The sequence below is a fragment of the Gadus morhua genome, chromosome 22, assembly GCF_902167405.1.
Source record: "Gadus morhua chromosome 22, gadMor3.0, whole genome shotgun sequence".
NCBI lineage: Eukaryota > Metazoa > Chordata > Actinopteri > Gadiformes > Gadidae > Gadus > Gadus morhua.
The window spans coordinates 7,424,805-7,449,299 of record NC_044069.1 but is presented as its reverse complement, the minus strand read 5'-3'; the positions used below and the strand labels follow the sequence as shown (position 1 = coordinate 7,449,299).

At 43.6% G+C, this 24,495-nt stretch overlaps 1 protein-coding gene across 9 annotated transcripts; it reads left to right on the top strand.

The window, feature by feature from the left end:
- Positions 1 to 1,077: 1,077 nt before the first annotated feature.
- Positions 1,078 to 23,405, top strand: LOC115535974 (NXPE family member 3-like). 9 transcript variants are annotated; one of them, XM_030347608.1, is made up of 7 exons: positions 1,078 to 1,320; positions 20,500 to 20,681; positions 21,035 to 21,096; positions 21,363 to 22,126; positions 22,214 to 22,284; positions 22,391 to 22,612; positions 22,719 to 23,404. In XM_030347608.1, the coding sequence occupies exons 4-7, from the start codon at positions 21,405 to 21,407 to the stop codon at positions 23,303 to 23,305; spliced, it is 1,602 nt and encodes a 533-aa protein (XP_030203468.1). In that variant the 5' UTR covers positions 1,078 to 1,320; positions 20,500 to 20,681; positions 21,035 to 21,096; positions 21,363 to 21,404; the 3' UTR covers positions 23,306 to 23,404. The 9 variants fall into 9 exon arrangements, with proteins under 9 accessions (XP_030203468.1, XP_030203469.1, XP_030203470.1 ...); XM_030347609.1 differs by having other exon boundaries at positions 21,016 to 21,096; XM_030347605.1 differs by lacking the exon at positions 21,035 to 21,096 and adding an exon at positions 2,149 to 2,279 and having other exon boundaries at positions 1,081 to 1,320; positions 22,719 to 23,402.
- Positions 23,406 to 24,495: the final 1,090 nt, after the last annotated feature.

Sequence of the window (24,495 nt, the reverse complement as noted above, 5' to 3'; positions counted from 1 at the left end):
TCAGGCCGACAATCTGCTTCTGGAGGCGGTCGGGGGGCAGCGGCTTTTCGGATGTTGCCAAGCTGTCACTCCGATCGAGACTGGCCAATAGAGACGTGTCTTACATCTTTCGGTGTAGGTCCCGCCCACGAGATTCAGCTCAACAGCAAGCAAAGCTTTTGGACTCGCAAGCTAAACTTTAGGATTCGCAAACAAAGCTTTTTGATTCGCAAACAAAACTTTTGGATTCGCAAACAAAACTTTTGGATTTGCAAACAAAACTTTTGGGTTTGCAAACAAAACTTTTTTTATCACATTAATTTATCTTGCAATAAAACATTTTTTGATTGCAGTGTCGATAGTTTTGCTCTCAAATCTATTTTTTGATTGCAGTGTGGAAAGTTTTGCTCTCAAACCTATTATTTTTGATTGCATAATAAAGACACAAATCTACCTCCATAGTCTAGCATGTTCTATTGCTACTATAGATATACAATGGACAACTTGTCATTTTTGTGTTCTATTTGCTCATACTGTTATTAAAACTGATAAACCTACTCAGCTTTCCATAATTGTTGATAATCGTTATACTTAAATCAGCGGGTTGTAGACCCCTGCGTTGGTGAGTGTGGTGCGACACCCCATAAGCGCCACACGTACACGTACCGGTCGGACGGGTTTGTACGAGGCTGGGAGGGAATCATCACAGTATACCCACTACAATAAATTAGACTACACCACTGATCACACTCATTCTCAGTCATCATGCAGTTCTATTATTACAATTATTAGTAGGCTACTGTAGTTATGAGACAATCTATTTTTCCCGGGATGACTTAAAATCTTTGTCAAATGATTTTTTCTCTACGATGAGCTCGGGAGATATTTATGAACGGCACACTCACACGTATCACTGAAATGACTTTAATTCTTAAACGTTTTGATGTTGTACGAAGCAAACATCACATCATCACAGGAAACTCTTTCTTTCATCATAATTTCATTCACCACTAGGTGTCCCTAGCGTACTCATTTGAAGCTTCGAGGTCGAACCACTTTGATGGTTCATCTGGCTGCGAGGCTTTGACGTTTCATGAGGCATCATCTCGGCACCACTACACTTCCATATGAGGCACTTCCGCTTTCTGCACACGCCTCCTTAATTTCACAGATAATTTAGGGAAATAAATAACTTCTAGAAGTAGGCCTAGCAGAGCGACATCGATGAAGAGCAAGATTGTCGACAAAGAGGAGAGGACAAAGAACCCAAGTTGCCAGCTTCCTCCGGCAGAAGATTTGCACTTTTTTCTTCTTCATGCAAGTCTCTGAAACGTCTGTAAGGTAATTTCTTTAAATCAATTAACATCCAGTCACCAAAGGACTTCGACTAAAAACATTTCTGGTTTCTGCTGTGCTTAATCATCCTCATGAAAGACCCAAAAGAAAATACCTCATCTTTAGAAATGGACAGTGGTGGACAGTAACGAAGCACAAGTAACTTTTTAGTGTATCTGTAGGGGAGACCACAAGGGTATCACATTTTTCTTCAGCACCTTTTTTTTTTTTTAAAGCTACAGTTCTGGTTATTTATGTACTTTTTAAATAACCATAACTTGCTACATTCTCAACCGGTTTACAAACGGTTTGGTTTCTCACAAACATTGTACCTATTTTATAACATTATTCAATTTTTTTAGAATCTTAAATAATTATTCATCAGTAGGCTATCAAGTATGCAGTGCCGTAACTACATCTCTGACGTTTATAACAAAACAAACCGTTTGAAAATTTAGCAAGTTATGGTTATTTAAAAAGTACATGTAGGCTACCACTACCAGTGACGGCTGGTGGTGATTTTGGGTGGGTGGGCTAACGAATGCATTACATTTATCAATACTTCACAGGGCTCCAGACGCCATGAGGTCACCTTTATATCTCTGTTCATAACTTTCATATGCAGGGGTGGACTTGGACAAAAATTCAGCCCTGGCGTTATCTGTCCAGACCAGTCCACTACATTATCAGCACTAGGGGTGGGACGGGACGAACGGGAAGAACCCTGTATGTACTTGATTAAAACAATTTAATCAAGTACATACATCCGAATAATAGTAGGCCTACAGCACTGCAAATAGCAGTTGTTGCTTTTTTTTGTTTTTGTTTTTCAAGTTTGTGTCTCTTGTGCTGCTGACAAGTGTGTGCTGCTGGAGAAACCTGAACAGGATCAAAGTTAACAGACATGCTGCGGTCGCTGCATCTCCAACCCCCATACGCAGTGGTGTAGTCTACGTGATACGCAGGTATACGCCGTATACCCACTAGGAACGCACCAGGATTTGCGTATACCCACTTAAAAATATGCACGGATACGTATCAATCGTCTTGTGACAGATCTTTCACTTCTGTGTTTATTTTTCGCAAATATCGGTTGGGTATAACCAGGCCCGCCGACAGGGGGGGACAAACGGGTACGTTGTCCCGGGCCCTGGACTGGCCCTGGAATGGGGGGGGCCCATAACTGGACCCCCATGAAGTTGGGATTAATCATTGTATGTATACTTCAAAATGTGTTGATTTAGAGAAGAAAAGTGCTTTATTTGCATTCATTTAATGACTCCTAGATTGTTTGCCTTCATTGCCCTTGAAAAAACGGCCAATAACCCCCTATCACCCCTATGCCAAAATGGTTTGGTCTTTGGAGAAGAAAAAAGACGACATCATTCCATTAGTGGTCAGTGCGCGAGTTGATTCAACATGCACAAGTCAGGAGCCCTGAAAAAAAAAGAAAGGCGAAAAAGAGAGGAAGAAGCCGAAAGCCTGAGGGGATCTCTTTATAAATATTTATAAATATTTCAGAAAAGACTCAGGTGATGCTGCAGCCGGTACCAGTAAAGGCAGCTGTGCAGCACAGCCAGGTAAGAAACGGCCAACTTTTTCCAGCCCCGTCGTCAAGTAACACAGGCACAGGCGGCGTGTCAAACATATTAGCGCAGCACCACATGAGCAAGTCACACGGAGATCAATATCAGACAGACAGGGGGCATTGAATAATTTGATAACCACAACGGCTTTATTACACTGTGTTTCATACGCCTATATCTAATTGAATCTTAGAATATGCACATTACCCCGGCCCGCAAATAGGCCCATGTCCAAATCAAATGTTTCAGGCAGGCACGCGCTGCGCACTCCAATCAGGCTGAATTGATTTGAGAATCATTCCCAGTCAGCTGAATTACAGCCAGTGTAACGCGGCTCATGGTTTAAAATAAGCCAGTGGCATGGCAACATGTGAAATTGCCATTTAGATAGAGTTGGATGTAACGAATGGGTTATAAACGTGACGTTTTGGGGTAGCCTGTAACTTAGTTTCTGATTGCCGTTAACTTGAAACTCGCCAGACGAATGGGCTCCGCCTTGTTCCCCAAACATTCTCTGGAAGTTCAGCGGACATAAACGCGGGTCTGGCGATAAATAAAAGTACCCTTGACATGATTCCCCTTGGTCAAGTGAAAAATGGTTGATGAAATGTGCAGTTAATGAGCTCTAAGTGAAAACAATAGCGTGAGTTTTTTTGTGGTATGATTCTGAAAGCCATAACTTCACTCAGTCCATATCCATAGCCTATCCAATTAAAGTTGTAAATAATCCTTTTGGTTTATCCGTAATAAATGGGCTTGTCATCCCGACGTCATGTGTTTGGGAGCTGCACAAGGGAATTCTGTGGTTGTGTTTCGGCGTTTGACAATTTTGGGAACAAAAAAAAAAAACTTGGATTTTTAAACTTTTGTAGTCTTTGGGATAGAGTTAGCCAAGTTGATCAGTCTATTCTTTTCTGTGTTAAATCGTCAAATTAAGGGGTTTTCAATTTGTGCTTTTTTAAATGGTTCATTTTGACCCCTGTTAATTTAGATATAGCCCTTTTTATCGAAATATGTTCACCTTTATAGGAGAGGCTAGAGAGGATGAGAGAGAAGAAGAACAGGCTACCAAACAGGATGAGAGAGAGGAAGAACAGGCTACCAAAGAGGATGAGAGAGAGGATGAACAGGCTACCAGTGAGATAGAGGAAGAACAGGCTACCAGTGAGAGAGAAGGGGAGGAGAGTGAAGGGAGAGAGAGAGAAAGACACAGTGATATTCAGGAGGAGTGGATCCATCCCCCAGAGTAGAGGAAGAGTCAGAGGTGGGGGGGGCCCATTGAGGGAATTTTGTCCCGGGCCCAGCCAAACCTGTCAGCGGCCCTGGGTATAACTGCAATAAAATACTCTAAGCAGGGGAAGTTATCTCCTACATTCACACATTCATAAAATTCCCCCTGCGCGCTCGCGCTCTGCCCTGTCTCTACGAAGCACGAAGCTGCCCCTGCATCTCTGCACGTAAGATGGCGGGCCGAGACCCTCCTTCTCGCGTGTGTGTGCGTGCGTGTGCGTGTGTGTGTCCAGTCCTCACATATTAAAGCTATACTGTACGATGTGAGAGAGCTAGCATGATTTGAAATTAGCTTCTCTTCGGAGTTCCGTTTAACTCCTCCCCCACCATTCAGGACTCCCTGCCCCCACCCCTCGACACAGAGCCGTGCACGAGCGCTGCTGCTGCTTACGGCTTACTTCAACGGCAACCATTGCGTCACTTTTCAGGCCATTCAACTCCCTCAGCTGTCGCCATCGCTGAAAAGCGAATCCAATATTTATTCTCGTTTTTCCTCGAGCATTCTCCAACTTTTTTTTTGTTGCTGCCTTTTCATTTTCTGTCTTTCTTTTTCTTGCCTTTTTAAAAGGATGAACCGCGGCAAGTAACGGTGGCAGTGGTAACTTCTGTTTTTTTTCTTCCATCGTGTTAACGTTGTAGGCTCACTAGGTCTAGTCCACTGTCATGAACTACTATGATAACAACGCTTTCTTTGCCCTCCGTGAACGCGCTCAGGCCGGCTCAGGCTCGTACACAGTGGGGAGAGAACGCGCAGGCTTGTGATTGGTTCTTTAGATTCGGGTACAATGTCTCCGATTGGTAAGCATTTTAACAGGTTTATAGCAGATACAGAATTCGTTTTTTTTTCGCTTCTTTTTCATTGCCCATAAGTTATTTATTGCTGTCAGGATGTAAAAAACAATTTCAACAACATATTAAAAAGTGCATATCACTGAAAATCGTACAATATGCCTTTAATGTGTAAACCACATAATAAGTAGTCAACAGAAGACAATGTTTTAATCCCACTTTATATCTCCTCGTTACTTTTAGATGAGAACCCCCTGGTCAGCCTTTCAGACTGGGTGTCAGGCTAGGGAATTTAAAAACAGGCATCTATGGTTAGAGCGAGGGAAAACAAGTTAGGTAAATGTCAGCTAACATACAGTTGGTATACACAATTGAAATTCATAATGTTAATCACTATGCAAATGAGAGTATAGCTAATTCATGGTCATTTTTAAGGTGCAGTAATTTCACACTTTTACACAATTCAATTACTGTATGGTATGTTAGATAACAACAGTAAGAGCTCAAATTAGAGCAATTGAAAGAGTGAAACATTAGTCTCCTGTCATCTCCTTCTCATAGCCATGGTTGTAAACAGTTCATTAAATTATTTTGAGTAGATTTTGTCCTTGTTTAGCATGTGCTATTGCTACTATAGATATACAAAGCACAACTTGTCATTTTTGTCTTCTATTTGTTCATACTGTTATTAGAACTGATAAACTTACTCAGCATTACATGATTGTTGATAATCGTTAAAGGTCAGCGGGTTGTAGACCCCTGCGTTGGTGAGTGTGGTGCGACATCCCATAAGTGCCACACACGTACACGTACCGGTGGGACGGGTTTGTACGAGGCTGGGAGGGAATCATCACAGTATACCCACTACAATAAAATAGACAACACCACTGCCCATACGTATCTACAAAACCCTTCTTAAATATCACACTTCATCCAACGCTAAATTCTCTCTTGCATTTTTTAGTCTGTGAATGTGAAAATCTTTCGGTGTAAGCCCAGCATTAGTTAAAACCAGACTCGGACAATAATTACAAAATATCCTGACAAAAATCTATATAGAAACATATTACAGACAGTAGCAGCATTAGAGCTGAAACTCATTTGTTTCAACTGTGACACAATGACTGAGTCATTGTGAAACCATAAATAGAGAATTGAATTTTTTTTTCTGTAGCTGCGAGAAAAAGTCTAAGAGATGAATTACAGGTCTGAACAGATATGCATTCTCATATTAGACAATAGACTTTTTCACACAGCCAGATAAAAACAAAAAATATAGGCTAAATGTATGGTTATATTTAGGGCAATATATATATTTCCCTACTTCCTCGTCCGCAGCCAGCCAGCTACACTCCTCACCTATGGCAAGCCGAATTGACATTTATTAACTAAGTTTGACTATCCTGAATTTACATTGTAGATATCAACAACTTCATTCAAGATATCTGTTACGTAGTTGTGACTAGTCGAAACGACAGTTAGAGATATCTGTGACGTAGTTTTGACTAGGCGAAACTGAATTACAGATATCTATGGCAAGCCGAATTGACATTTATTAACTAAGTTTGACTATCCGGAATTTACATTGTAGATATCAACAACTTCATTCAAGATATCTGTTACGTAGTTGTGACTAGTCGAAACGATAGTTTGTTAAAGGAGCTGGAGGTGCAGGCAGGCAGGTAGGACCCAAACGCAGACGGTATTGAGGAAAACGGCACTTTAATCACACCTAAAGGCTAAGGCACAGGAATCAGGGAACTCGGGAGACAACAGGGAACTCGAGAGGGAACAAGGAACACGGAACACGCAGGACTAACAACCAACACTAACCACAGCAAACCACAATGACAGCACAACGAACAAAGGAAAGACGAGGGCTTAAATAACAAACACAACGAGGAACAGCTGAGACACATTAGGGGAGGGAACAGCAATCAACACAGGAGGGAAACTCAGGGAGACACCCACACCCTGACAGTACCCCCCCCTTAAGGGTCGACTCCCAGGCGACCCACGACAAGCAAAAAACAAAGAAATTCAAACCCAAAACGGGTGGGTGGAGGGGCGCCAGGAGGGGGGAATCAAAAAAAAATGGACTGCGGCAGAGCCGAGGGACGTCAGGCGGGCGTCCAGAAAACTGCCCCAGGGCATGGCAGGGAGCCTCAGGCGGACGGCCTGGGGGGCAAGCAGAGGCAGAGTGAAGGCGGAACCCTTCAGGAGGCCGGCGGCAAGGACGATGAGGGCTCAGTCCCTCAGGAGACCTGCAGTGGCACAGAACCCCCTCAGAAGGCCGGCAGCGGTGAAGGCGGAACCCTTCAGGAGGCCGGCGAAGGCGAGGTAGAGGGCGGGTCCCCTCAAGAGGAAGGCCAGGTAGAGGGCGGGTCCCCTCAGGAGGAAGGCCAGGTCCCCTCAGGAGGCAGGCCAGGTAGAGGGCGGGTCCCCTCAGGAGGCAGGCCAGGTAGAGGGCGGGTCCCCTCTGGTGGAAGGCCAGGCAGAGGGCGGGTCCCCTCTGGTGGAAGGCCAGGTAGAGGGCGGGTCCCCTCAGGAGGCAGGCCAGGTAGAGGGCGGGTCCCCTCAGGAGGCAGGCCAGGTAGAGGACGGGTCTCCTCAGGAGGAGGGCCAGGCAGAGGGCGGGTCCCCTCTGGTGGAAGGCCAGGTAGGGGGCGGGTCCCCTCTGGTGGACAGGGTAGAGGGCGGGTCCCCTCTGGTGGAAGGCCAGGCAGAGGGCGGGTCCCCTCTGGTGGAAGGCCAGGTAGAGGGCGTGCCTCCCCTGGACGGTCTGGAGGGCGGACCCCCTCTGGTGGACAGGGTAGAGGGCGGGTCCCCTCTGGTGGAAGGCCAGGCAGAGGGCGGGTCCCCTCTGGTGGAAGGCCAGCTAGAGGGCGTGCCTCCCCTGGACGGTCTGGAGGGCGGACCCCCTCCGGTGGAAGCAGAGGCCGGTACCCCTCTGGAAGGAGCAGGGGGCGGGCCCCCTCAGGCAGGAGCGGAGGACGGACCACCTCAAGCAGGTGACGAGGCCGGTACCACTCTGGAAGGCGAGGAGTGGGCTCAGGAACCGGACAGGGCTCGGGGACCGGAGTCAGTGCGGGAGCTGGAGTACCAGGAGGAACCGGGTGGTTCCCCAAACCCTCCCAGCGCTCCATTGTCTTATTTATTCTGGCTAGTAAATCCTCCAAACTACGGTCAAATTGAGCGTCCGCTGGGTCCCATCGTGGTGCTGTCATTCTGTTAAAGGGAAGCTGGAGGTGCAGGCAGGCAGGTAGGACCCAAACGCAGACGGTATTGAGGAAAACGGCACTTTAATCACACCTAAAGGCTAAGGCACAGGAATCAGGGAACTCGGGAGACAACAGGGAACTCGAGAGGGAACAAGGAACACGGAACACGGAACACGCAGGACTAACAACCAACACTAACCACAGCAAACCACAATGACAGCACAACGAACAAAGGAAAGACGAGGGCTTAAATAACAAACACAACGAGGAACAGCTGAGACACATTAGGGGAGGGAACAGCAATCAACACAGGAAGGAAACACAGGGAGACACCCACACCCTGACATAGTTAGAGATATCTGTAATTCAGTTTTGACTAGGCGAAACTGAATTACAGATATCTGCAATGACTTCACGGAAAACGACATTCAACTCGTCACACATCTTAAATGACAATTGCAGATATCTGTAATTCAGTTTCGCCTAGGCAGAATGAAAGTTAAAGATATCTCAAACGTCATTTGAGTGTTGGGCATTACGTTTTAGATATCCAGAAATACGTAATTTCCCCTTGCCGCCATAATCAAAGAAGAAGTGGGTTCATTTCCGAATGGAATAAGAAAGGAGCAGTCATGGCGTTGGCTGTGATCGAAAAGATCACGAGAAAATGCCATGAAATTGAACAAGCCCACACACAGGGGATGTGTGGAGAGAGAGCTGCTCCGCTCCCGCCTAAAGTAAACGGTCCTATAATTTGTCATTACAGATATCTGAAACGTCATTACAGATATCTGAAACGTCATTTCGCCTAGTCAAAACTCGAATTCAAGATATCTTTAATTCAGTTTCGCCTAGGCAGAATGAAAGTTAAAGATATCTACAATTGTAGATATCTCTAATCAAAATTCCTTTCAAGATATCTATAACTTGATATTAGATATCTACAACGTCATTTCGCCTAGTCGTAACTCCAGTTAGAGATATCTACAACGTCATTTTGACTAGTCGTAACTCCAGTTAGAGATATCTACAACTTCATTTCGCCTAGTCAAAACTCAATTTAAGATATCTGAAAAGGGACATGTAGATATCTTGAATTGAGGTGAATTAAAGATGTCTTGAACTGGAATTATGACTGGTCAGAATTAAATTGTAGATATCTCAAACTGGAATCACAGATATCTACAATTCAGTTGCAGATATCCGTAATTCACAAAGTGGATATCCGCAACTGAATTGTAGATATCCGCAATGAGAAACCCCATAGACATGAATGGCGAAAATGACGTCATTTCGCCTAGGAGGAATGTCTTGGTGGATATCTGAAATGACAATTGCGGATAGGAGGAATGTAGTTGCGGATATCCGAAATGTTAGTTTTGACTAGGCGAAACTGAATTGCAGATATCTGCAATGTAAATTCCGGATAGTCAAACTGAGTTAATAAATGACAATTCGGCTTGCCATAGGTTAAAAACCCCGACTCCCTCGACCTCCGGCTGCTCTGACATGGTGCGATATGGAGCGATGTAATCAGTGTGAATATGGCAAGCCGAATTGTCATTTATTAACTAAGTTTGACTATCCAGAATTTACATTGCAGATATCTGCAATTCAATTTCGCCTAGTCAAAAATAACATCTCGGATATCCGCAACTACATTCCTCCTATCCACAATTGTCATTTCAGATATCTACAAAGACATTCCTCCTAGGCGAAATTAAGTAATTTTTGCCATTCATTTCTATGGGGTTTCTCATTACAGATATCTACAATTCAGTTGCGGATATCCACTATGTGAATTACGGATATCTGCAACGGAATTGTAGATATCTGTCATTCCAGTTTGAGATATCTACAATTTGATTCTGACTAGTCATAATTCCAGTTCAAGATATCTTTAATTCACCTCAATTCAAGATATCTACATGTCCCTTTTCAGATATCTTAAATTAAGTTTTGACTAGGCAAAATGAAGTTGTAGATATCTCTAACTGGAGTTACGACTAGTCAAAATGACGTTGTAGATATCTCTAACTGGAGTTAGGGATAGTCGTAATTTAATTGTAGATATCTATTATCAAGTTGTAGATATCTTGAAATTAATTTTGATTAGAGATATCTAGATATATTTAACATTCATTCTGCCTAGGCGAAACTGAATTAAAGATATCTTGAATTCGAGTTTTGACTAGGCAAAATGAGGTTTCAGATATCTGTAATGACGTTTCAGATATCTGTAATGACGTTTCAGATAGCGTATCTGTAATGACAAATTATAGGACCGTTTACTTTAGGCGGGAGCGGAGCAGCTCTCTCTCCACACATCCCCTGTGTGTGGGCTTGTTCAATTTCATGGCATTTTCTCGTGATCTTTTCGATCACAGCCAACGCCATGACTGCTCCTTTCTTATTCCATTCGGAAATGAACCCACTTCTTCTTTGATTATGGCGGCAAGGGGAAATTACGTATTTCTGGATATCTAAAACGTAATGCCCAACACTCAAATTACGTTTGAGATATCTTTAACTTTCATTCTGCCTAGGCGAAACTGAATTACAGATATCTGCAATTGTCATTTAAGATGTGTGACGAGTTGAATGTCGTTTTCCGTGAAGTCATTGCAGATATCTGTAATTCAGTTTCGCCTAGTCAAAACTGAATTACAGATATCTCTAACTATCGTTTCGACTAGTCAAAACTACGTCACAGATATCTCTAACTGTCGTTTCGACTAGTCACAACTACGTAACAGATATCTTGAATGAAGTTGTTGATATCTACAATGTAAATTCCGGATAGTCAAACTTAGTTAATAAATGTCAATTCGGCTTGCCATAGTGTGAATGATGATTGAACGAGGAGATGCTCCGCTCCCGCTTAAAGTAAACGGTCCTATAATTTGTCATTACAGATATCTGAAACGTCATTACAGATATCTGAAACGTCATTACAGATATCTGAAACGTCATTTCGCCTAGTCAAAACTCGAATTCAAGATATCTTTAATTCAGTTTCGCCTAGGCAGAATGAAAGTTAAAGATATCTACAATTGTAGATATCTCTAATCAAAATTCCTTTCAAGATATCTATAACTTGATATTTATGGCAAGCCGAATTGTCATTTATTAACTCAGTTTGACTATCCGGAATTTACATTGCAGATATCTGCAATTCAGTTTCGCCTAGTCAAAACTAACATTTCGGATATCCGCAACTACATTCCTCCTATCCGCAATTGTCATTTCAGATATCCACAAAGACATTCCTCCTAGGCGAAATGACGTCATTTTCGCCATTCATGTCTATGGGGTTTCTCATTGCGGATATCTACAATTCAGTTGCGGATATCCACTTTGTGAATTACGGATATCTGCAACTGAATTGTAGATATCTGTAATTCCAGTTTGAGATATCTACAATTTGATTCTGACTAGTCATAATTCCAGTTCAAGATATCTTTAATTCACCTCAATTCAAGATATCTACATGTCCCTTTTCAGATATCTTAAATTAAGTTTTGACTAGGCGAAATGAAGTTGTAGATATCTCTAACTGGAGTTACGACTAGTCAAAATGACGTTGTAGATATCTCTAACTGGAGTTACGACTAGGCGAAATGACGTTGTAGATATCTCTAACTGGAGTTACGACTAGGCGAAATGACGTGGTAGATATCTAATGTCAAGTTATAGATATCTTGAAAGGAATTTTGATTAGAGATATCTACAATTGTAGATATCTTTAACTTTCATTCTGCCTAGGCGAAACTGAATTAAAGATATCTTGAATTCGAGTTTTGACTAGGCGAAATGACGTTTCAGATATCTGTAATGACGTTTCAGATATCTGTAATGACAAATTATAGGACCGTTTACTTTAGGCGGGAGCGGAGCAGCTCTCTCTCCACACATCCCCTGTGTGTGGGCTTGTTCAATTTCATGGCATTTTCTCGTGATCTTTTCGATCACAGCCAACGCCATGACTGCTCCTTTCTTATTCCATTCGGAAATGAACCCACTTCTTCTTTGATTATGGCGGCAAGGGGAAATGACGTATTTCTGGATATCTAAAACGTAATGCCCAACACTCAAATGCCGTTTGAGATATCTTTAACTTTCATTCTGCCTAGGCGAAACTGAATTACAGATATCTGCAATTGTCATTTAAGATGTGTGACGAGTTGAATGTCGTTTTCCGTGAAGTCATTGCAGATATCTGTAATTCAGTTTCGCCTAGTCAAAACTGAATTACAGATATCTCTAACAGTCGTTTCGCCTAGTCAAAACTGAATTACAGATATCTCTAACTGTCGTTTCGACTAGTCAAAACTACATTACAGATATCTCTAACTGTCGTTTCGACTAGTCACAACTACATTACAGATATCTTGAATGAAGTTGTTGATATCTACAATGTAAATTCCGGATAGTCAAACTTAGTTAATAAATGACAATTCGGCTTGCCATAGATATTAGATATCTACAACGTCATTTCGCCTAGTCGTAACTCCAGTTAGAGATATCTACAACGTCATTTTGACTAGTCGTAACTCCAGTTAGAGATATCTACAACTTCATTTCGCCTAGTCAAAACTTAATTTAAGATATCTGAAAAGGGACATGTAGATATCTTGAATTGAGGTGAATTAAAGATATCTTGAACTGGAATTATGACTTGTCAGAATCAAATTGTAGATATCTCAAACTGGAATTACAGATATCTACAATTCAGTTGCAGATATCCGTAATTCACAAAGTGGATATCCGCAACTGAATTGTAGATATCCGCAATGAGAAACCCCATAGACATGAATGGCGAAAATGACGTCATTTCGCCTAGGAGGAATGTCTTTGTGGATATCTGAAATGACAATTGCGGATAGGAGGAATGTAGTTGCGGATATCCGAAATGTTAGTTTTGACTAGGCGAAACTGAATTGCAGATATCTGCAATGTAAATTCCGGATAGTCAAACTGAGTTAATAAATGACAATTCGGCTTGCCATAAGCCAACGCCATGACTGCTCCTTTCTTATTCCATTCGGAAATGAACCCACTTCTTCTTTGATTATGGCGGCAAGGGGAAATTACGTATTTCTGGATATCTAAAACGTAATGCCCAACACTCAAATGACGTTTGAGATATCTCTTTCATCCTGCCTAGGCGAAACTGAATTACAGATATCTGCAATTGTCATTTAAGATGTGTGACGAGTTGAATGTCGTTTTCCGTGAAGTCATTGCAGATATCTGTAATTCAGTTTCGCCTAGTCAAAACTGAATTACAGATATCTCTAACTATCGTTTCGACTAGTCAAAACTACGTCACAGTTATCTCTAACTGTCGTTTCGACTAGTCACAACTACGTAACAGATATCTTGAATGAAGTTGTTGATATCTACAATGTAAATTCCGGATAGTCAAACTTAGTTAATAAATGTCAATTCGGCTTGCCATATAGCTTCCCCTGTTCTGCCGTTTCGAGTCAACGCCGGCCGCCTGCCGCCTGCCGCCTGCCTGCCCGTGAACACGCAGAGGTTTCCACCTCTACGTGGGGCTCTCGCTCCTGATTGGATGAAGCGGGAACGGGATGCCAGATACTTTTCTTTCCGTTTACTGCCGAGCAGTGGGACTTGGAGACCACTGTTACTGAACAAACACTCTGTAACAGTGATGGCTTTCAAAATAAAGCCATTTTACATTTATTTTAAAATAAATATTGCTTAGGGCACATTTAATCCAATCCTCTTTTAGGGGGGAAGAGGGGCACGCCTGCACGACAGCTAAAAAAGGGAAGGGGTGGGCTACTGGGCTTAAAGACTCACTGCAGGTTATTGGCAGCTCGCAAGTGACGGCCAAGGTCTCTGCTGTTTGACTAGCAACCGCGGCTAAAACGGTATAGCCTATTTCTCCACTCCGAGTGGAGTCATTTCTCCACTCAGAGTTTAATTATGAGGACCTAGTTACATTTAGATTTTCCTTATTTGATTTCCTCCGTTTGAATCTGTGCTGCAATAGAGTGCACTTTAGAAGTCCCATTGATGAAAGGTTGATTGCTGCGAATGATTCCAACATAAAGGTAGAAACTAGAAAGGTGTGGGTCGTGTAAATGGGGATACACACATAGGGAAATTATTTGACCGTTCGTTATTATGGTATTCAAGGCAACCTCATTTTGCGTTTGGTTCTGAAACTGTTGTCCCCAGCTCCAAGCATACGTCATTCAAGAACATATAACTCCTGTGTTCTATGCTGTAGTAGTAGGTCTGTGAGTTTTCTGACTGGCTTCGTTCCAGCAGGTATTCAATCTACAAACCCCTACTGTTATCTCCCATCCGCTGATTCTTCTCAAGGACCTCTGACTCTGCAGAAAAAAAACGCGCCGGCTATTTATTTCTTAGGGAAATTCTGCTTCTTTCAGTTTTTTAGATTTCTTATATTCTGATGTATCGTCCATTATCACTCCCACGCCCATCCTTCTTTCGTTTTTCTGTTCTGATCTGCCTCGCCCTCTCTCCCTCTCTCGCCCTCTCTTCCTTAAAAGCATAAGTAACACAGCTAAAACTGATACTGATGGTAACCAGATTACTAGGGCGGATGCTCATTCATCAACAGTATCAGAGTTGACATCTGCTTTCTGTCGCTGTCTCTCTCTCTCTCCCATTCCGCCCTCATGTCACGCTTCCTCGCTCTCTCTCTCTCTCGCTTCCCTTTTCTTTCCCGTCAATCGATCCCCTATTTTCTCTCTCTCTCTCTCTCTCTCTCTCTCTCTCTCTCTCTCTCTCTCTCTCTCTCTCTCTCTCTCTCTCTCTCTCTCTCTCTCTCTCTCTCTCTCTCTCTCGTCCTCTCTCTCTCTCGTCCTCTCTCGCTCTGGCCCATTGAAGCCAAACGCATAGTGGTGGGTATGTGTATATGTGCACTGGGTTGTTGTTGAAATCGTAACACACACACACACACACGCAAATCCACTTGGACAGGAAGTGGTGTCTGAGACAGTGTGTGACGTGTCACTGGTCCAGCCCTTCCTGTTTCCCCTCCATGTGATGACCTGGAGAACGTCCCCACACGCCCGTCCCCTGAATAATAAGACATGTCCATCAGTGTGGCTTTCCAACCCAAACCGTGTTTTCACCGACATGCACACACACACAAAAACACACTGACACACACGTGCACGCACACGTTCACACGCACACACAGCTTACGGTCAAATGTCCCCTGAATAGCAAAACAAGAACACAAACCCAGTCTCACACACAGACACACACCCTCCTATCAAGCGATCGGTTATCTGTATTGTGCTATTTCATCCTTGACCTGCTTTAAACACTCAGTTTACTTGCTAAATTTGATTAAACAATTAAATACAATACAAATATAAAGTAAATACAAGTGTTATCTAGCGATCCGTTTTCTGTATTATGTTATTTCGTCTTTGGCAACATGAGCGCGAATGTTTTTTGAAACCTGCCCGGCAACGGACGACGCGATCATCTGTTGCCAGGCAGGTTTGGAATGGATTACGTATGGATGACGCACCCGGTACAAATTTGGCAGCAGGTACAAATTTGGCATGACACCTCCACTCGCTCGTCTCCCGGCGCAGCAGCACCAGCTGGGGTGTTGACCCCGGCTCCAAATAGGTGTGTACATTTTGAACATTTAGCAGCTTCCACCTCCAGAGAGTCGCAGTTTTTCAGCGCCATCCGGGCGTTTCTTATGCTTATCCATTTTCAGCTCCGTCCCGACTCCCACGACTCCGGCCCATGCCATGCGGTCCAGCCCACCCTGGTTTGTGTTGTGATTGACAGCACTGTCAGGGCTCTCTGAGCCTGTCAGCCCATGATTGATTGACAATGACAAACATAGACCAATAATATGTGTCGATGCTGGCCACACACTGCTAGCCCTCTGTTGCCCATTGGCTGGCCCAATTGGAGGGAATTTAGAGAGAGAGAAAAAAACAAAACATAGCGGACCGGACCGGCCCACATTGGGTCAACGGCACACCGGGACGATGCCCGGTATGCCAGATGACCAGTCCACCCCTGCCTCCACGTAGGCCTTTAACCATAATAAGCATTGTTCCCGCTTTAGATTCCGTACCTGCAAAATGCATGATTAGGAGTTTAATAAAGGATTTTTTTTATATCTACAAGAAATTTATAAAACTATTCTTAATATTATTAAGCAATCAATAAATAGTTAACATGTTTATTGTGAGATTATAAGACTTTTATAAGCACTTATAAGAAGCATGTTAACTATTTATTGATTGCTTAATAATATTAAGAATAGTTTTATACATTTCTTGTAGATGAATTTCATGTTTCTTATAAGTGCTTATAATCTCACAATAAACATGTTTATTAATATCTTATTAACACCAATTAGTGTTAATAAGCATATCATAAGTGTCTTAGTTATTACCTATTGTTGCAACGTTAATTTGTATCGCAAGATAAGTGCATTCATATTTGGATGAATATATGCTCCTCGGGGCTTCCGTAGTCTCGAGTTTGACTTTCTGCTATCACCTGTTGATGTGTACCGTGATATGTGCCTTACATATAAAGCTATTAACGGTCACTACCAGAGCTATAGAGAGAGAGAGTTGGGACACTTCCATTGGACTCCGTTGTAGCGCCTACTTCCGGGGTATGGAGCCTCGAATAGTTCCAAACAACCATTTTACGGCGTAGGAGACCGTTCATTTCCATTGCTGGCCGCCGAGTTACTGCTGAGGTAAATTGATTAAATAGCTACCTCTTTTGAATTGTCAACTGTCTATATTGTATCAGAGGCCCTTTATGATGCATATACTGATCTTTATTTGTAAATGCACAGCGTAATTATATATATATTCATCTTGGTAGACGACCGATTGCTTGCTAGTTTGTTAGCTCAACTTCACCATCTGTGAAGGTATCTCCAGGGGTAAATTGATTAATAGCTACCTCTTTTGAATTGTCAACTGTCTATATTGTATCAGGACCTTTTATGATGCATATATTGATATTTATTTGTATATGCACAGCGTAATTATATATATTTTTATCTTGGTAGACGACCGATTGCCTGCTAGTTTGTTAGCTCGACTGCACCATGTGATGGTATCTACACCAACAATTACAAAGTTCAGTACTAGTGAATCTAACTTTTATTTAGTTAGTTATTTATGTTGGATTACTAGGATAATTTAGGTTGATTTAAGGACGGGTTTTATGATGCGATAGCTAGTAGAAATAACAGTGTTTGTTTAATTATATCCTGGAAAGGGTGATGTTCAGCACATGAAGCCCTACAGATGCCGCCGATTCAACAATGCTGATTATGATGGGCGGTGAATTTAACCTATATGGCTTTTTCGTTTTAACTTCTTGTTGACTGAATTGTTTCTTTCTTAGTGCCAAATTGATTCTCTTTCTTAGTGCCAAATTGATTCTTTTTTGTTTTGCAATAGCCCTCTCTGCTCTCCTTCTCATTAATTTTTCCTTTTCTAGTTGCCTTATTAGGTCCTCCACAGTCGCCCCATCAGTCCCTGGCAGTCTGGTCCCTGGAGCAGCTGGCCCTGGCAAAAGTTATTCCTTCACTGTTGACCCCTGACTGACCCTCGGCACACAAATCCCTGGATCACCTGCCACTGGATCACCTGCCCCTGAATCACCTGCCCCTGGCAATGTGGCCTCTTGATTGCTCTCTGTGTCTCCTGTGATGTCCTTTTCAACGCTCTTGAAATCCACCTAAATTTCTCCCTCAATCTCTGTAACAATTACAAGGTAATGTTGATGCTATATGTATTTTGCCTTTGCATTTGCAACTACTGTCATCTCCAATGTAAGAAAATGAATTAAAGCAAAACATTTCTGTAATGTGAATTAAATCATCTGCCACAATCAGAAACCAATACAATTTATAAATGGATCTACCGGCAATTGTTAATTGGGTAGAAATGTGTCGATTATCTACATTGTGTGCAAATCCTCAGAGAATCCCTGCCTTCTGGTTGTTTTTTAAACTGAATGTGCAAACATGAATTATGTAATCTCATTAGGAGTGTAGTCTATCCTAGAATTACATGAAATGGGGAATATTGTAAGCTGCATGGATCATACCGAAGTTTAATTTGGCGCAATATGGGTGGTCCGTTGCACTTGGTTCCGGAGGCACCCTCACAGAAGGGGGTTTCCTCCTCTTCGGTTTAGGGCGATGGATGAAAACTGTTGGGCCTGCATCGGGCCTCAACTTCAACATCCTATCTACTTTTGTGGCTTTGAATTGGTCATTTCCAAAGTGTACCGGTAGGTAGGCTTTAATATCAGTTTCCGTTGCACTTCAAATATCATTGGAAAGTCATAATTCTCTACACTACAATTATTATGCCCTTTGAAATGCTAGCAAGTGATCTGAACATTACGTTACATCGTTTTTGACTGTTGCTGACTGTCAATACGTTTTGACGGCTGACCATTGCCATCCATTTCTCCCTGCGCTCTTGGTCCTTGGGGAAGCCGTAGATGTGATAACCCTTCTCGGACCGATTGGAGCATCCAAATGCTGCACAGCCAACCATGGTATGACCATTGATCTATAAAATGTTAGTTGTAACCAATGAACCATGACACCATTGAAGATCACAGAGCGGGTAACAACTGTTCCTCAACCACTTATGCCCTGACTTTTGAGAATAGGTTAGAGGTCAGAGTTCATGACCAAACGAGGATCCTCCCTCCTAAACCCATTTTGAATTTCCTAGGGCTATTCTAAGTATTGTAATGGCATAAAGTATAGTATATTTGCAACGTTATATGTTAATGGTTTGCCCTAAGTATATAGTGTTCCCTGCTGTGTCCATTGTTGAATCTGTTCACACAATCGCAATCACTTGTTCTTGTCACACTAATTGTTTAATTAAAAAAAATACAATTTCATTCATCCAAGCGTAATGAGTTGTTATTCTTTAATATATTTGATACTTTGTGTGGCTTATATCTTTAAATGATCATGGTAGAACATCTTGAATACTTTGATTTCAACACAGATGTAAGGTACAAGTTAAGGTTAGGCCAGTATGCTAACACGAACGTGAAGCTTTCCCTCCAAAACTTAAAAACGTATCTAAGTAATAGTACTTATAAATAGCTTTCAGTTGCCCCCCTACCGCTCTAAATGTAAAACTGACATTTACAAATATGCAATAATGCAATAACAGTCAGACAAATACTTGCATGTGATTTTTTCATTCATATTTACCATTTAATATTGAAATCTCTGCTGTCGTCCCATAGAATAACATTGAAAGCGCGGCGTGTTTGGAACTATTGAGGCTTACATGAACCACGTGACCACCCTGTCGGCGAGATCATAGCGTGTCGCAACTCTCTCTCTCTATAGCTCTGGTCACTACGCCTCGAGTATTCCTTCTTTACAACTTGGCCGTCCGCCTTTATTGGGCACAAGATACCACACCTATTAACAAAGGCTTATTACAAGGACCTTAATATAAAGTGTCACCAAAAGTAACACTACGGAGGAGTCCCAGGGAGGTAAGAGCTCTTACCCTGACCGTTGGAGAAGAATGATACCTAGTAAGATCTCTAAGTGAGATCTTATTCTAAGTTTAAATTTCAAGTTGATCGGCCGATCACTGATCACGTGTTTAGGGCATATACTGTATATCGGCCCGTACTGAATGGTGGTTCACTAAAAATAACATAACGTTACGCAAATAACGTTATAATAATGTGAGAGATAGGTCCGGTTTTGTCTGAGGGTTCATCCCCGGGTGTAGAAGGAAAACGTAGCTGCTCATGTGAAGTATGGGCGGAGGTAGAGCACGGATCACTTAAAAGTCCCCTGACACATTTGACAACAGAATAAAAACGTAGGTGGTTCTGTGTTTTGAGGGGGATAGTGAAATGTGCTGCTTTTCAATTTTCATCGGTCTTCTTAAAGACTACTTAGATTCAGCAAATTCTAACTTAGAAAATTAAAGCAGATGCCACCTGGACTGGAATAAAAATTGGCTGTGGAAGTTTGGCCTAGAACTGCCCATCCTAATCTATTGTATTTGGCATAAAAAAAACTCTATTCTAATTTTTAACCCGCCAACATTCGTTGTCGACAAGTTGATGCAGCTATTTAACTGCCTGCTCCTCAGGATAGACAACGGTGGGTTACTGTACAAATCAATTGCACTATTGCCCTCTAGTGGTCAGATGTAAGTATCCCACTCTACAACACAATATATGAAAGTTACGTTTTTAATCCGTGTCCCCTCTCTCTATTGTTTTAGTGTTAACAAACCCCAGGACTACTACTGCCACAATGTTGAAAGCGGAATATGAAGCGGTAGTTAACCATGGGAGGCTGAAGGGGATCATAATGTGTGGATATCCCGCCAAATATGCTCTCATCTTCCTTCTCCTCGCACTCTCTGTTTTCTTGTTCCTGCTGTGCAACATTCCCACTCTCGAGGTTAGTGTCATTTTGTGTCTGTGTGATAAAGTAACATTTCGTTTAATTCCTGAGTTACTCAGTGGACAAAAATACTATTTGCGATCCTTTATTACATTTTTTATCACAGCTTAATGCTAGACTCAGGGGCGATTCTAGGTAGTGTGGGGGCCCTAGGCAGAGGATTGTTGAGGGGGGGGGGGGGGGGGGGGGGTGGAGCGATTGTTGACGGGGGGGGTGTATGGAGCGATTGTTGATTTTTTGGCTCTAGGGGGCCCCCCCCGTGGCCCGGGGCCCCCAAACAATTGCGGGGCCCCAGGCAGTTTTTTGGGGGATATCACACCTCCTTTACCAGTGTGTTGCACCCACCTCAGTGATAGATGGCAACCAGTATGCACCATAAACCTTACCCAACCTCACCCATCACAGTGGAAAGGTGAGGAATGACACGGATTATCATTATATATATTATTTTATGGTATGTGCGAACTGTGAGGACAGGCACCAACCAAAATGGTAAAATCCAGACCCTCACGCACGGCAAATACACAGATTTGTCACGTGTACCTGCTCCGCAAACAGAGTGTGCAAACTGCCTGTCCACAAAAACATGAAGGCAAACCCTGACTCGTTTTCAAGAATCCTTCTCAAGGACGTGGTCACCTTCACATTAAACCAAACCTCTCTTCTTGTCCTCCTCAGAACCTGGGCTGGCAGACCAGCAGCCACACAGCCTTCCCCCAGATGAGGTCCGCCCCTCCGTACCAAGCCAACACCTTCTGCAGCCACATGGACCTGGAGCCCCCCACCCCCGACGAAGCCCTGGAGGATCACTACCTCCTCAAAGCCATCGCCTGGCCCAAGCTCCCCGCCCGCCCCGCCCCTGCGCCCCTTTACCAGACCAGCGACCCTGTGCACAGCCTGTTCACCATCCTGCCCTCAAAGGGCCAGAAGGAGTGGCATGTTGGGGACCAGCTGGAGGCCCTGGTCCAGATGCACAACTTCCAGGGCAGTCCCAAGCGCTACGGCGGGGACTTCCTGGTGGCCCGGCTGCACTCCCCGATGCTGGGGGCCGGGGTGGCGGGTAAGGTAGTGGATCACCTCAACGGCTCCTACTCGGCACTGTTTCCCCTGCTGTGGGGGGGCTCGGCCCAGGTGCAGATCACCATGGTGCACTCCAGTGAGGCTGTGGCCGTGCTGCAGCGGCTCCGCGAGGAGCGGCCCAACCGGGTCTTCTTCAAGAGTCTGTTCCGCTCGGGCAAGCTGTCCGAGACCACCACGTGCATCCCGTGCCTGCCGCCTGATTCCGCGCAGCAGCCCCTGTGCAACTACACCAACCTCCACACAGGGGAGCCCTGGTACTGCTTGAAGCCTAAGCTGCTGAGCTGTGACACCAGGATCAACCACGCCATGGGTGGCTACGAGAAGCCCCTCTACACCAACCAAGAAGCGCTGCTATTTCAGAGGTCTGGCGCTGCACGATGCTTTTCTCGCTCATTTCATTTATAACTTTGGAAAATTTGTTTTATCCTTGTTTATTTTATTGCTCGCAGCCGTCTAAACCTCAAAGTTGTCATCCCTGCGTCAGGACCTGATCGTATCAACGTGCTTCCTCAGAAGATAGGTACACAGAAACTGCTACAGTTAATGGAGGAGGTTGCTTATGTGTTGGTGGTGCCAAGCTTTATTTATTTCTTCTTTTGAAATGTTTTGTAATACTCTTATCCCAGATGAAACAGAGTTAGAAAACAGCACCATCAAAGCAGAGCCGGACAAGTACACCCCTTCTGGCTATTACTACCAAGGCACTTGGAGGCCTCTCTGTGGAACTTCTGTTCGCCAGTTTAACGACGCTTCGACCATCACGCAGTGCCTTACTGGCAAGGTGATCCATATGTACGGAGACTCCACGATGAGGCAGTGGTTTGAGTACCTCAGCGCATTCATACCAGGTGAGCACTGACACATTATCTCTGTTCGCACGATGCTCTGACTCTTATTCATGACTCATTGTTAATTTCCAATGGGCGCGTTCTTTCGTTCTCTCCTTCAAATCAGATTTCAACCTGCACCGTTCAAAGAAGGTTGGCCCCTTGATGGCGGTGGACTTTAAAAACAACATCCTGATGAACTACCGCTGTCACGGTCCACCCATCAGAATCCTCCCTGTCAGCACGAGCGAGCTACGCTACGTCGCCAATGAGCTGGACGGCCTGGCCGGAGGCCCCGACACCGTGGTGGTCTTCAGCATCTGGGCCCACTTCACATCCTTCCCTATTGAGGTCTACACACACCGCATGTGGCACATCTGCCAGGCGCTAGTACGGCTCCTGGACCGGGGCCCCGGAACCCTCGTGATAATCCGCTCTGCTAACTTTGTGGCCATGGACCAGACGACGAGCAAGCACAGCAGCGACTGGTTCTCACTGCAGATCGACAAGGTTCTCAGGACCATGTTCAAGGGCCTGGGTGTTGTGTTTGTGGATGCCTGGGAGATGACCTTAGCCCATCATAGCCCCCACAACATCCACCCGCCCCCGCCCATCATCAAGAACATGGTGGATCTCATCCTGTCTCACGTTTGCCCTGACAAGAAGAAGAGCTGGGCTGAGAGTCTGTCGCGTTCACATCTAGCGTTTTTTTAAATCTGCCAGCGCTTGTTTTACATTATATTCCTATGGAGCAGAGCGTTTCTGGAAAAAGTCACGGCCGCTTTTTTAAACGCCTCTCCCAGCGTTTTTTTCTGCCATACGGAGCGTTGAAAAAAGTTCAACTTTCAGGAAGAAAGCGGCCGACGTCAGGCGTCTTTTGGGCAACTGACCAATCACAAGCGGAACATTGACACTTCGTTACGAAGGAAACTCTCAACTGTCAAAACAAGAAACAATGGCAGACAAATCACTCGGGAAAGTGCCGGTGGAGCGATTAATAGTTTTAATTACAGAACATGTCGAGATCTACAACATGTCTAATGGGCTCTAGCCTGGATAGGTAGTAGGCGAGTAACGTCGGGTCTAGAATGGATTCGTTGCTAGGCGATAGTAAAAAACGCTCTCGGCGCTTTTAGGGCCAAAAACGCTGCCAGCTTTTCTTTTTGTTGAAAAAACGGTAGGCTTTACACCCGAACTTATGATCGGCTTTACGTTCTGCTGGTGCAACCGACTGCAGAAACGCGTAACAAAACATGAACAGATTCCCCTAACATTGGTTATCTGTAGTTATTTATGAGTCCTCGCTAAAATTATAAGGTAATAGTTTAAAAATAAACTATTTTATTGTTTTATTGTCACAACAGAAAAGAACATCAAAATATATTAAAGTTCTGATGAATAAAATGTATAAATACAAATGTATTGCTAAATTATTTACACACTTAACATTAATAAGTAAAAGTACTAACGTTTACTGAAACACATGACCACTCTTTCAATATAGCTTCATAGATATTGTTTGTTGCTGATCATGTCCTTTCTGTATCATAAGATTTTTGTAAGTGCTTCTGTTGACATGTGAATACTGTATGTTCCAAGAAGACAGCTGATGATAGCTCGTCATTGGGGGTATCAATTTCAGCTGTCGATGATGCCCGGAGTCCCCTATAACAGCGGGCAAGACGACCCATCACAGGAAAACAAAAGAGGGACGGCCACAGGAAAAAGGAAAGGAAGAGCCAGCGGTGCAGCAAGAGGAAGACCGGTGGGTAGAGGAAGAGGGATGGCATCAGCAGGCAGCAATTAAGGTAGGAGTGAGCGGGATACATGTACCCCGACCCATGGTGCCAGCAAAGTAGGTTCATGGCAGCACGGTTATGATTAGGCTACTGTTAGCAACATCA